At 33.1% G+C, this 14456-nt stretch overlaps 1 protein-coding gene across 3 annotated transcripts in view; it reads left to right on the top strand.

Annotated features, from left to right (window-relative positions):
- LRRC40 (leucine rich repeat containing 40) overlaps window positions 1–14456 on the top strand; it is a 46237-nt gene that overhangs the window by 6846 nt on the left and 24935 nt on the right. For all 3 annotated transcript variants that reach the window (XM_028512534.2, XM_036026273.1, XM_036026272.1), the window contains exons 3-7: window positions 279–352; window positions 3190–3319; window positions 6722–6845; window positions 12123–12265; window positions 13277–13449. In XM_028512534.2, coding sequence (XP_028368335.1) covers window positions 279–352; window positions 3190–3319; window positions 6722–6845; window positions 12123–12265; window positions 13277–13449 — 644 coding nt within the window. The remainder of the gene's footprint in view (window positions 1–278; window positions 353–3189; window positions 3320–6721; window positions 6846–12122; window positions 12266–13276; window positions 13450–14456) is intronic.

Below are 14456 nucleotides of genomic sequence, written 5' to 3'. Positions count from 1 at the left end.
CCCCGTGTCTTATTTGAGATTGAAATTCCACTCAGTGAACTGAAGGTTTTTTAATTGTAATATTTAATAGTGATGACATAAGTTCATGATATCTGAACAGCAGTTTGATCAATTTCAAACTCATTTTCCTCTTCTATACACAGAGCAAATTACCAATACCCAATTCGGTGCTATTTAATTAGAAGAACGGGATTATTGTTGAAGAATTGTGTACAATGAAAAAGCTAATATATGGCTAGTTAAAGGACTAAGATATTGACTCTTTTAATAACTTTTAGATACATGACAATCAGCTGACATCTCTTCCTTCTGCTATAAGAGAATTAGAAAATCTTCAGAAACTTAATGTCAGGTAAAATTTAAACTTATTTATTTCTAATATTCTTTAAAATTTTTTTCTAACATTAGAAAGTATTTTTGTATTAAATCAGAAAGTGGTTAAAGTAGAATAAGAATGGTAATTTTAATTCTAGGTTTTGTTTTCTTTTTAAGAATTGTCTATGTGTTTTTTGGTTTTACAAGTTTAAGACCAGTTGATTTTTTTAAAATACTTCTTGTTTTTTAATCTTCACCCAAGGAGACTTTTTTCCATTGCTTTTTAGTGAGGGGGTGGGGGGGGGAGAGAGATGTGAGAGAGAATATTGATGTGAGAAACATTAATTGGTTTCCTTCCTACACATGCCCCAGCAGGGGATTGGACCTACAACCTGGGTTTGTGCACTGACTGGGAATTGAACCCGTGACCTTTTGGTTCATGGTTGATGCTCCAACCAACTAAGCCACATGAGCCAGAGCTAAAAAAATACTTTTGTTTTATTTTTATGAAACAGTTTTACAAGGTTATTTTAGAAACCTCTGTGTTGATATCTCAAGTTTTAAGTTATGTTGCTATTTTAAAGAATAAGTATTAAGAAAGAGGAAGAAATTGAATATAATTTTTTTGGTAACGATGAAACATTTTATGGTTTTGGTATTAGTGGTATTTAATATTTTCTGAGGACTCCTGGGGTTCTCTGATGATAGGCTTCTGCTACTCATTTATAGGTATACTGGAAGCTAGGTGGCTCTTCCTTACACATCCAGACTTTCACGAAAGAATAACTGCCTTATATGTTATATATACACGGACTAGGGGAAAATGAGTTAGGAAAGATTTTATTTAGGAGAAAAAACAAAAAGGCTTAAGTATTCAAAACATAATTTGAAAACTATGGTTTATAAAGTAGATATGGTTACAGATCTATTGAACATAGCATAGCTGAGACTCTGTTTTATGAAGGTATGTTAACTGGTTTGAGGAAAGCCAGTACCTCAACTAACAGTCCTCATCTGGTAAAAAACTAAAAATCACCATAGGTCAAGAAAAATATCTATACACAAAAATGGTGCTAATTGTTTAGAACTGCATTAGAACTTCCCCTTACAAGTCAAAGGCATTGGTGTGGCCTGTGAAAGCAACATAGGGAGAGTTAAGAGGAAGAGGTGAGGAAGAAAGGAGTGTGTGTGTGACTTTAGCTTTGGCTTCCAGCGGGTATGAACATTAGGATGGAGGATATAGAGCTGAGGAAAGGAAATGGAGGAAGTATACAAGGTCTGCCCAGAAAAAGTCCAGCCATTGTTAATATAGCGAGAACAGTTTGCCTGACATCAATGATACCTGGCAACCAAGAAGAGTGGACTGGAATGCACATGTGTGAACAATGATGACTTCACTGTACTAGTCAATCAGGATGGTAGACACCATTGAGTGAGCTTTGTGTGGCTGTTGCATTCAAAATGACTGAGGGTCTACATCAAATTTTACATTGAACTTGAACATTCCTCCATGGAAACTGTTTGGATGATTCAGAAGACCACTGATGTGGGCAACTGGTGATTGGCAGCTTTATCACAACAACATATCTGCTCATGCATCATGGTCTGGTGTAGAATGTTTTTTGAAACATCAAATCACCTAGGTGACTCAGCCCCACTATAGCCCATACTGGGTGCCCTGTGACTTCTGACTTTTCCCAAAACTACAATCACCTTTGAAAGGGAAGAGATTTCAGACTGTTGGTGAGATTCAGGAAAATACAATGGGGCAGCTGATGGCAATTGGGAGAACTGTATGAGGTTTCAATGTGCCTACTTTGAAGGGGATAGAGCTGTCATTGTCCTAAGTACAGTGTTTCTTGTATCTTCTATCTTCTTCAATAAATGTCTTTTTTTCATAGTGCATGGCTGGATACTTTCTTGACAGGACTTACATAGCTAGAATTTCAACTCTGCTCAGCTAGATCCCTATCAAATATACAAAGATTTAAATTACATAAAACAATAGTAACCAACTTTTGACAATTGTTAGTTCTTATTTTTAACACATCTTTTGGCATTTTTGTTCCAATTAGTTTTGTTTTAATGTAACTTAAGGTTATTGTTAGTTACCCCCTTTACATTTCTCCATTATTTGTTAAGTAATTATATATGGCATGAAAATAGAATTTTCTAATGGCATTCCTAAATGAGTAAGTTGACATTTTCTGGTGCCATCCCTAAATGAGTAAGTTGAGATAAATCTGGGAACAAGTTAAATCAACTCCTAAATTATCAGGGTGTGTATCATCCTCAGTGACTTGGGATTTTTTGTAAACCAGTAAGTTAAATATCTCTGTAGAAGGACTGAGCTGAAAAGTTAAAACTAAGTACACAGACGAATGGAGTTTCATATTACATTCAAATGGACACCGGAGTCCTTCAGACAGAAATAGCTATTTTAGTATTGAGTGCAAAGTTTAAAACATAGCCCCCAATGTGAGATGTAACTCCATTGTAGTGTATGTGTGCACATCCTTGTTGTAATTCTAAAACTCAGATACCGTATAAAATACCGAGTCCAGTGTATCCCTTTCACATTAAGTGTAAAATTAAGAGTTGATTATAAGAAAGTTGATTATAAAAGTTCACAAGTTATTTATTTGGTTAAAAACCTTGATTTCTTTGTTGCTTTCCCTTGAAACCCTCAATTTGATTGCTTTAGATTATTCTTTTAATGTGTATGATGTTTAATATGGAGTTTGATAACTTTAAAATTAGTAACTGTATTTCATATTTTTAAGGACTCCAGGTAGTTGGTTAGAATAAAAAACCTCTATAAATATTTAATATGTTGTTAACAAATTATTCAGTATTTATTTTATTAATTAATAGCCATAACAAACTGAAACTACTCCCTGAAGAAATCACAAATCTAAGAAACCTGAAGGGCCTGTATCTCCAGCATAATGAACTAACTTGCATACCCGAGGGATTTGAACAACTTTTCAATTTAGAAGATTTGGTGAGTTGTGATTTTCCAGTTTTTTATTTGTGGCTGGTAGGATTTTTCATTAGGCTGATAATTTGAATATATGATTGAAATCTTCAGAAAATGGGCAGCTGATTATATGAATAGGTTACACGAAACTATGCATTTTCATTAAATCATTAAATTAGTCATTGTAAATTTATTTTTTCTGTGTTTTCTTTTTTTTTTAAAGATTTTATTTTTATTTGTTTTTAGAGAGGGAAGGGAGGAGGGGAGAGAGAGAGAGGGAGAGAGAGAGAGAGAGATACATCAATGTGCGGTTGCTGGGGGTTATGGCCTGCAACTCAGGAATGTACCCTGGCTGGGAATCGAACCTGGGACACTTTGGTTCTCAGTCTGCGCTCAATCCACTGAGCTATGCCAGCCAGGGCTTTGTGTTTTCTTATGAAATCACCTAGTGTTTTAATTTTATGAATAGAGTTTGGGAAAGAGGTGATGAGGAACATTTTATTAAGATGCTTTTATGGTTTAGCAAATTAGAGGAAAAGTGTCTTTAGCCTGTACCAGTTCCCTTTTCTGTACCCATTCCACTCTCTCCTAGATAGGCTCTGTAGCCCTCCCATCCTCTGAGTGTCCCCACTAAACACCCATGTAGTCAATCTCTTTAAGGCCTGGATTTCTTTTTTCAGAATGACTACATATCTGGCAAAATTTTCATTACATCTCTGTCATATCTTAGAGATAATTGTAAAGAAATATAAATATTATTTTAATCATATTGTAAAAATAGTAAGTATTTTGTTGTAAACTTTACATATGGCAAGGTAGGTAGTTTTATCCTCTAACACAGATCAGAAACTAGGTTTTTGAAAAAGAAAATATCTTATTGGCAGTCATTCAGCTAATAAGTAAGGAATTCGGGCTTTCAGCATTAGCCAGTTTGACTCCAAAGTGTATCCTTTTTTCTCCCACTTAACCACTGAAGGAGTAACATTCCACTGTAAGATATCCTATCTGAAAGACTTTAACTGTATGAGATCAGATGTTCTAAAAATCTCCACTCCATATAGTTATTTAATATTCTTGTTTTTTTTTCTTGTTACATGTTTGAAAAACTCATTTATGTCATTTTAGCCTCAAAGTTTATTTTTCATTAAAGGAAAAAATTCTTATTTTACTTATTTTTTTCTGTAAATATATACTTCCTGATATTTCCCTTTATTTGCTCTAGTGTTTGAAATCAAAATACATGCTTTCCTAAACCCTTTCTTCAGTATCTCAATCAATCTGATTAGATTGGAGATAAAGCTTGGAAAGTAAAAGGCACAGGTAGATAAAATGAATGGCAAGGAGGGAACCATCAGATTTTCTTATAAAGTTTAATGGTAAATATAGTAATTGAATTGTTTGTTAAAACAAAGATTCTGTAGTAGAAAGGAAACCTTCTGATTAACTAGAGCAGTTCCCAGTTGTTTCTCTTTATGGGTTTCTAGAGTACAGTAGTATAATGAAAGGACATTTCAGTTTAGAGTTATGATCTTAAGGACTCAGTATCAAATAGATCATAATGTGAGCAACAGTACATTAAGACGTTAAAAGTATAAGCATCTGGTCCTGGCAGAGTGGCTTAGTTGGTTGATGAGTCATCCAAGGCACCAAAAGGTTTCGGGTTGGGTCCAGGTCTGGGCACATACCTGGGTTGTGGGTTCCATAGCTGTTTGTGGGGAGGGCAACCAACCAATGTTTTTCTCTCACATTGATGTTTCTCTCTCTCTCTCTCCTCTCTCTCTGTGTCTCCCTGTCCCTCCCTCTCCACCTCTCCTCCTTCCCTTTCTGCCTCCCCTCCATTCCTCTTTCTCTAAAAATCAGTGAACATATCCCTGGGTGAGGATTTTAAAAATAAATGAATGAATAAAAAATACATGTATCTGTAATACTAGTAATATTTCTTAGTTATATAAAAACTACTTTGCATAATGGTACTAAATAAATATTTATTGAAGAATTGGCAGCATAAATACTGATTAATTTATATACAATGTGCTTATATTTATATCTAATTTAATTATTAACTATAATAATTGTTTGCTAGTAATTTGTTGATTTGGATTATTTAAAATGAGTTTGTGAGTTAGTATCTTTTTCTAGTAGAAACTTTTATTATAAGCTTTTTATTTTGGGATAATTTTAGATTTATGGAAATGTAAAGATAGTACAGAGTTTCCATACTCCCTGCACCTAACATTGAGGTTTTCTCAGTGTTAACATTTTACATAATTATGGGACATTTTTAAAAAATAAGAAATTAATATAGTAACTAAAGTACACATTTTATCAAGATTTTCCCAGTTTTTCCACTAATGTCCTTTTTTTTATTCTAGGATCCAATCCAGAATACTACATTGCATTTAGTGTCAGTAACTTTTAATACTATACAATATTTATTTATTAGTAACTTGTTAATTCTTAGAATTTAGAGTATTGGAATTACAGGTTATTATGTTGTATGTTGTAGATTATGATAATATATTATTTATAATGTTATAGTATGTTTTAAAAATGCTGATGTAGCATTTTTACCTTTTGTATCTTTATTTAGAATTATAGAGTGCAGTAGTTTAATATTAGACTATTGAAAGTCTTCAGAGAGCAGTTCTTTTTTTTTTTTCCTATTCATTGTTACTACTGGCCCTACTTAACAGTTTGCTGATAGCTAGTGGAGTACTTTCACTGAAATCAAATCTCATGAGAAGAATGATCTGGTTTATAACATTTTCTTTTAAAGGGAGTGTTTTAAAAAGTTCTCTTATAACTGTTTAAAGAAAAAACAAATAATGACTTAAAGAAACATTGAGGTATAAAGGTTAATTAGGCAACTTTGAATGAATAGTAGTGTAGTGGACTTCTGCACTTAGTCAAAGAAGACTTGCTGAGGTCAGCAGAAAATCAAGAGGGACTATTTTTTCCTCAAAAATTAAAATAGCCATATTTTCAGCTTTATTTTCTTTTAAGAACTGTTCTATCTTACAAAGTTGTTTTTTGTTTCATATTACTGTTTACTCATATAGTTTGCCCTATTTATCAAAAGGTACTCAAGAAATATTAGATAAACAAATAGATTTTTTAGAAATTGAAAGCAGGATGCATGATATAGCATGACTTAGTATCAATAGTACTCTTATGTAAACTTCTGAAGTCAGAATTCACTCTAATTTCTCTCTGCTACATTAGTGGGCTCACCGAATATTGAGATAGTGAATGATTTGTGAAATTGTCAGTGAATGAGATTATAAAACATATCACTTCTGAAATAGGTTTTTTTTCCCCTAATGTTTTAATTCTTGCAAAAATTTGAAATACCCTTTAGGGATTATTTATTTATTGATTTATTTATTTACATGTTCATTTATTCACTCTGTTTTTCTCTTTTTAAAGGATCTTTCGAATAATCATCTCACAACTGTTCCTGCTAGTTTTTCTTATCTCTTCAATCTGGTACGACTCAATCTTTCCAGTAATCAACTGAAGAATTTGCCAGCAGAAATAGGTGGAATGAAAAGTAAATCTCTATTTTCAAAAATACATAAATTTGAAGTTGGTACAACTTAAGTTTAGAAAAATAAACTTTAATACAGTTAGTTGCAGAGAAGTAAAATAATGGGTTTTATGGTGATAAATGCAAACAGTAGCAACTAGTCAGGTTTCCTCCACGCCATTACTGTCTAGCAACTTTCTAAATAATTAACATCAAAAAGATACTTTGGCATGTCAAAAAGAAGAAAAGGAAATATTTAAATTGTGATAAAATACCTGAGAAATTACTTAAGGTTTTGAGCTATGCTGTATTTTTATTCATTCATTCAACATTCACTAAGAGGTTATTCCCTTTTCACAGATGTTCTACCTATGATATATAGTTATGTCATAGCTGTATCCTCTTCCTGGTTCATAATTAATAATGACAGGAGAATCTAGTTTGGCCTAAACTATGAATCCTTTATTTTTAAAAAGGTTAAAATTTAGTGCTTCTATTATAGCTTTCCATTGAACCATCATATTTAAAGTATTGTAGAACTAATGTTAAGAGGTAAAAATATTTCAGGTGCATTCTAGTACCTTTTAAATAAGTATACTTAATCTTAGAATTTTTGATTTGGAGTCCAAAATCATTAAACTGATTTTTTGTTTGTTTGTTTAAAGGTAAACTGTTATGATTTCTTGGTTGATACCACAAAGTATGTTATCTCTAGATTTTACCTTATCTAGTCTTATTTTCATAATCATACATAAGCCTTTTTTTAAGTGCCCCTTTTGTAAATGAAGTTACAGAAGTGATTTTGTACAGTTGGTTATGGATTATTTTGAGGTGAATTTGTAAAATTGTATATTTTACTTTAGATTAATAGTTATTTGTCATTTTAAATAGCAATTCATAAGTTAAATCCACATAAATCAAACTGACATTTTAGGGGAGCCTTTACTTGTGATTGCAATAGTTAAGGTGGCTTGTCTTTGCCATTTTTCAATAAAGGTACAGTGGGACCTTGGTTCTTGAACGTAATTCATTCTAGAAGGCTGTTTGAGAAGTGATTTGTTTGAAAACCAAATCATTTTTTCCCATTAGAAGTAACGTGAATTGAAGTAATACGTTGCAGACCCCCAAATAATTCCCTTTTAACCTTTCTTATATAGAGTATCTGTCTAATGTACTGTTTAATCTATAAATACTTTAAAAATAAAAAGGACATGAAATATAAATGAAAATTTAACAAAAAGGAAATGAAATGTATAGTAAAAAATGAAAATTTACATGCATACTTGAACTTACCTTTAATGTTGAGTGCTACTGACTGCTAAATTTGCAGAGGAGGGATGGAGGGATATTACTGTTTTGAAGGGGAGTCCACTTCCATAAAAACATCAGGTAGCTGTTGTTCTGGACTTCTTTCTCTCTTGTCTCTCTGCACCACCAGAACTTGCTTCAGGCTCCCTGTACCTCTGTCTCACTAAAAACCTATCCAATGATGTTTGTTTTTGCCTGCATGTTAACACTTGCCTGAAGTGAAACATTGCATTGTCATTCAATAACTTTATTGTATGATTTGCTACTGTTTTGTCAGGGTGCTATTTCTCAATAAACCTTCGCATTTCTCCTCATCTCCCAAACATTTCCTTAATTAATGAAGCAGGAATATCCTCCCTTCCCTCTGCCTCAGTGTTGCTGCTCCCTCTGAAGGTCTGGGAGTTCCTCAGTGGTCAGCTCAGTGTTTTGATCTTCCACCAATTCCTCCACATTATCATCGTCCACCTTCAAGCCCATGGACTTGCCCAGAGGCTCAGTATCCTTTACAATAGACACAGCTCCATCCACAAAGCCCTCAAAGTCTCTCTCAGCAACAGACTCAGGCCACAGTTTCTTCTAGGTTGATTGCGTGGTCCTAGAAGACACTTTCCCCATGCTTTGTCCATGAGCCTTAAGCAAGTGAGGAGATAAAATGTTTTCTCTAGAACTCCCTGATGTTTAACTTAGTTTCAGAAGTCACCTCAAAACAACTCTGAAACAGGGTCTTTGTGTAGAGTTTCTTAAAATTTGAAATGACCTCCTGGTCCATGGGCTGGCTGAGAGAAGTTGTGTCAGGTGGCAAGAACTTAACAGTGATGCAGCTGCACAGCTGCACCATCTTGGCCTCCAAGCCCGCAGGGTGGGCAATAGCACTGTCCATTACGAGAAGTGCCTTGAGTGGCAGTTTTTTTCCTGGAGGTATTTCTTCACGCTTAAGGCAAACCCTTCATGAATCCATTCAATAAAAAAGTGCCTGGTTACCGAAGCTTTGCTATTTACTGGCCTTCCACATCATATTCAGCTTGTTTCTCTTGAAAACTTGTGGGTTTTCAAAATGGTAGATGAGTAGAAGCTTCAATTTAAAAGTTCCCACTCACATCCCCTGTTCTTCATTGCCTTGTGTCCTGGCAATGACTTTTCCACGTGTGTGATGTAGGTCCTCTTTGGGATTTTCTTCCAGAAGACGCCTGTCTCATCACAGCTGTATACTTATTGGGGAAACAAAATCCCTTGGCCTATAGGTATTATTCACTCTGTCATGAAATTATCAGCAGCTACTTTGTTAGGGCTGTCAGCCTCCCCATGCCTCACTACACTATGAATGCTTCTCCTTTTCTTAACCTTATGGAACCACCTCCTACTAGTTTTAAACAACTCACTTTCAGCACTTGTTCCAGGGATGTCTCTCAGCAGGTTGGCATGCAGCATCTTGTTTTTTTCACATTGTCTCTGAAATGCTATCACTGGCTAAATTCTTTTTGTTTATCTAAATCAACAACAATTTTTCTACCTCTTCAGCTCTGTGTGATTGTTGTTCCATGAGCACGTTCGTACCCTTAGCAACATCAGCACTCTTGATGGCCTCTTTATATTTTAAAATTGTGCTAATCATCGATTTTGCCATGCCATACATGGTAGCCATATCAGAAACATGAGCACCTCTTTCATACTTTGCAATTATTTCTTTAAAGCTCTATCATTGTTCTCACAATTTTTCTTTTCACTTTGCTGCTATCATTAACCTTCTTAGGACCCATGGTGACTTACTGTAAATAATAATAATAAGCAGCAAAAAATGAAAATATTCACAGAACAATTTCCTGAGATGTTAAGAATGCCAGGTTTAGTGGTAAACTGACTCATACTCATGCATTCTCTTTGTCCCCTGAGAGATGTGAGACTAATCATACAGGTATCAGCATGGAAGTGTTGCATTGAGAACTGAAGTTTTGTTAGACAACTGAGGCATTTTTTCCTTGAACAATTTGGTCAAGAACTGAATTGTTTGAGATGGGAGATGTTTGATAACAGGTTTGACTGTATTAGGAAGTAGAGTTTAACAAAATATGTTATCTGGAGTGAATGTATAAAAAGCATGTTTTTTTTTCTTTCATAAATTGAGTGGAAATATCTTAAGATATAGGAAGCAATGGGGAAAATCAATAGAAAACTATTTTTAATATACAGAAATTTTTCCAATATACTGTATAATTAATGGTCAGATGCTTTCTGTCCTTCAGCCATGACAGTGACACTGTTAAGCTAACATCAGTAGGACACTTAGTAGTTACTTCACTATTAATGATTTGGTCCTAAAAACAGCATCTAACATTTGTATGGTTCTTTTTTAACTCAAAATGCTTTTACATGTAAAATTTGACATTCTGTAAGTTGTGGAGATGCATATTATTTACATTTTAAACATTCGTAAGCCAAGGCTTAGAAATTATATTGTAAATTGTAGAGCCAGGGATTGAGTCCTCTTACTCCATCCCCATCACCCTTTCCAATCCATACTGCTTGTATTTTCAGGGCTCTGGGATGCAAACAATTGTAAAAACTACAGTCTCTAAAACAAACTTTTCTTTATAGAATTTACTGGATTTGGGGTGGATCAGATTGTGATACTTTTCTCAATACTCTAGCCAAATAATAGAGTATTGTATTATTAGTTGAAAGTAGCAGTACTATTACATTTGTTTAAAGTACAAATGTAAAACTAAATACTACATACAGTTGTCTAAGGTATACTAAATACTAAAATACTTTAAATACTAAAAGCAGTGGTCTAAGGCATCATAACAACTCAGTCTTGAATTATTTTAAAATTGACGGGTTCCAAGTACAGGGAAAACAAAGTTGTAAAATGTGTATAGCTTATTCAAACTAGAGGGTTGAGAGTGAATTATGGAAAATTGTGGCCATTATAAGTGGAAGAATCTGTGTTATAGATTAGGGGAAAACTGTTTTGAAGTTTTAAAGGTAAAAAGGAGACCTTTATTTTTTACCTATTTTTTTTTCTGTTCAGTTTTTTAAGGAAGAAAGATCCAGCAGATAAGAGAAAGATACTGAAAATAAGAACATTCTTGGCAAGAGTGTTAGCTAAGATATTCGAGAAAGCATATCGTTAAAAAAAAGTAGAAGAAGAAAGGAAGGAAGAGACAGACAGTATAGATGGATGAAGAATGGGAGGGATTAATAAAAATCTGAGGTTTTTGACAGAAAGTCAACTTGCATATTTTAAATATAGGTGTGTCTAAGCTACCTGATGTCAGTTCATACATATAATATGTATGCATATTTATATGTTTGTGTTAAGGTGTTTCTTTTTAAAGATACATAATTACAGAGGGAAATAATCTATCTTGTGTATAATTTATACAGGGTGGGGAAAGGTAGGTTTGCAGTTGTGAGTACATGAAACACAGTTTATTCTTATATTATTATTTAATTATTGTATTATTTTCTATATGAACAACTGTAAACCTACCTTTGCCCCACCCTGTATATTTTAGAGTACTTTAATAGAACACCAAAGTACTTTAAAGAATTGTTTTTTTATTGACTTTTGAGAGAAATATCAATTCGTTGTCTATTTATACATTCATTCATTGATCCTTGTGTGTGCTCTGACTGGGCGTCAAACTTATAACCTTGGCATATCAGGACAAGACTCTAACCAACAGAGCTACCTGGCCAGGGCCAAAGTACTTTGTTTTTTAAAATCTGTTACAAAAATGATGTGGACTATTACTAAGCATTAATTTTAGTATTAGTTCTCCTTAATTTTAATTAAATGTAAAAAATCTTAGTTTATGTTTATTTAATTCAGTGGTATTGTAGGATTCTTGATTGCTATAGCAGTATATAACAGCACAGGTACTTAAGTTCTCATGATTACATACACATTTTTTTGAATGTACATATTCAAAATTATAGACAAATATTTTTTCTATTAAAATAATTTTATTTTTTACTAAATATGTATTACAGGATTAAAGCACTTGGATTGTAATTCAAATCTTTTGGAAACTATACCTCCTGAATTGGCTGGCATGGAATCACTAGAATTGCTTTATTTGCAGAGGAATAAGTTACGTTTTTTACCAGCATTTCCTTCTTGTAAATTATTAAAGGTACTATTTAGTTAATTATTAAATAGTCATATATTTTCCCCAAGGTTAATAATGAAAATGAAATTTTTAATCTTGTTTTACATTGGAAATATGTATTAGTTATATATGCTATGTTTTTCCTATATCAAGTTTTCCAAATTTTAATATGACAATATATTAATGATATTATTAGTAGTGAATTTTTTTAAAAAAGAAATAATCAACTTCAAAAATAGAAATTTCCCCATTTTATCTGGTGCATATTTTATAACTGGAGAAGCACTAGATGACGAGGTTGAACTGGTAAGTTGGGATGATGTTTGTAGGAGACCTGGAATACCAGAATACCAGGAAGGACTATGTATCTATTGTGTAAGTTGCCACTTCTCATGCTTACCTCATCGTAATCAGGTCTGTTTAAAATTACTTACTTTCTTTTGGTTTTAACTATTTAGCAGTAACATTGTCTTTTAAATTTGCCATGCTTTGCTTTCCTTTATTTATACTTTTATGTATTAGTGTTAAAAAAGTGTCCTTTATGCAGGATGCTGGCAGTGTTAAAAAGAACTGAAAGTTACAATTTATATAATTTTCCTCTAATAATTATAGATTCAGCTAATGGGAAACCAATATGTATAATAATCACTAATGGAAATGTTGTATAACAAACTGATTACAATATAACATTTTTAACTTACCCTGATTTATTTTAAAATTTTGATCTTCCACCAGTATAATTCAATTCTACAAGTGTAACCACTAAATCATATGTCTTATTTGATTTTATAAACATTTATCTTTGTATCAGGTTAAACCTTTAATTATTTTTAAATTACCAGAAAAAGTTTTATTGCCATTTTTCTTTAGCTGTAAGATGGCTGAGAAATTGAAAATTTAAGCACCTTTGTGATTAGAAAGTTACATTTTACCATGTGTTTTTCAATGATTTGAAATTAAGATTTCAATTTTATTTTCATTATGTAGTATAACATTGAATACAGAAATATATATGCTTAACCTTTGGTTTTGTAGGAATTACATGTAGGTGAAAACCAAATTGAAATGTTAGGGGCAGAGCATCTTAAGCATCTGAATTCTATCCTTGTGCTGGACCTGCGGGATAACAAGTTAAAATCTGTCCCAGATGAAATTACACTGCTGCAATCATTGGAAAGGCTTGACCTGAGCAACAATGATATCAGTAGGTAAGTTTAAAAACCAAATGAATAAGAAATTATGTTTATATTTGGTTATAATTCACAAGTTAAAGTATTTGTGAAAAAGCATGTAGAGATTTTTTTCTGAGTTAAATTCAATAAGTACTTATTGAGGAAGTATTATGTACAGACCCACAAAGAGTAATGAGATTTTGTCCTTGACAGCAAACTTAATATGCTAATAGAATGAGATCCTTTCACAGGTTACTCTGACCTATTAGAATGTAACCTCTCGGAAGGCTGCATTTTATCTGTTTTTTACACTGCTCTAACTTCTAGATCAATGCCTAGATACACAGAAAGTGCCTGATAAATACTAATATTTGTTGAATTTGTTAAATGAATGGAAAGCCATGGGAGAGATGCAAAATAGTTTTGAGGTTGGAAGGAGATATAGGAAATACAACTTATTGAGAGGTATCAGGGTAGACTTTGTGAAAGAAGTAATATTTTTAGATGCTCTTTAGGACTGGGACTAGGGTGAGGCCAGTTAATTGCCTAGAGCACAAACAGTAAAAAGTATAGTCACTTTCATGGTCTTGCTTCATTGTAGTGCCATCATGTGATCCTTAAAGGATGACCATGATTTTCAGGTGCACAGTTAACATGGTCAGAATGAAACACTTGGCAGGAGGAAACTGTACAAAGCTTTGAAAATTCAGAAAATTGTAGAGATGTATCAGAGAACAGCAAGAATTGAACTGGTGGTGAATAGGGTGCAAGTAGGGAGATTGTGAGAATTAAGGGCTTGAAGGATAAGTTGGGCCACGTGGAAGAAAGAGGTCCTTGAAATACCTGTGAAGAGCCAGTTTTCTTTAGTTAAGAGGTAGGGAGCTATTGAATGATTAATAACAACCAGTTTGATTGTAATCTCATTAAAAAATAAATTGGTGGTAATGGGGAAAGTACATTGAATAGAAGTGGTTTTATAAGTTGGAAATCTAAATAAACTATTAGATCAATGTACTAAGTTTAACATTAAGGAGCACTTTATA

The sequence above is a fragment of the Phyllostomus discolor genome, chromosome 5 (assembly GCF_004126475.2).
Source record: "Phyllostomus discolor isolate MPI-MPIP mPhyDis1 chromosome 5, mPhyDis1.pri.v3, whole genome shotgun sequence".
In the NCBI taxonomy this organism is placed as follows: domain Eukaryota; kingdom Metazoa; phylum Chordata; class Mammalia; order Chiroptera; family Phyllostomidae; genus Phyllostomus; species Phyllostomus discolor.
This window is presented reverse-complemented; position numbering and strand designations above follow the sequence as displayed.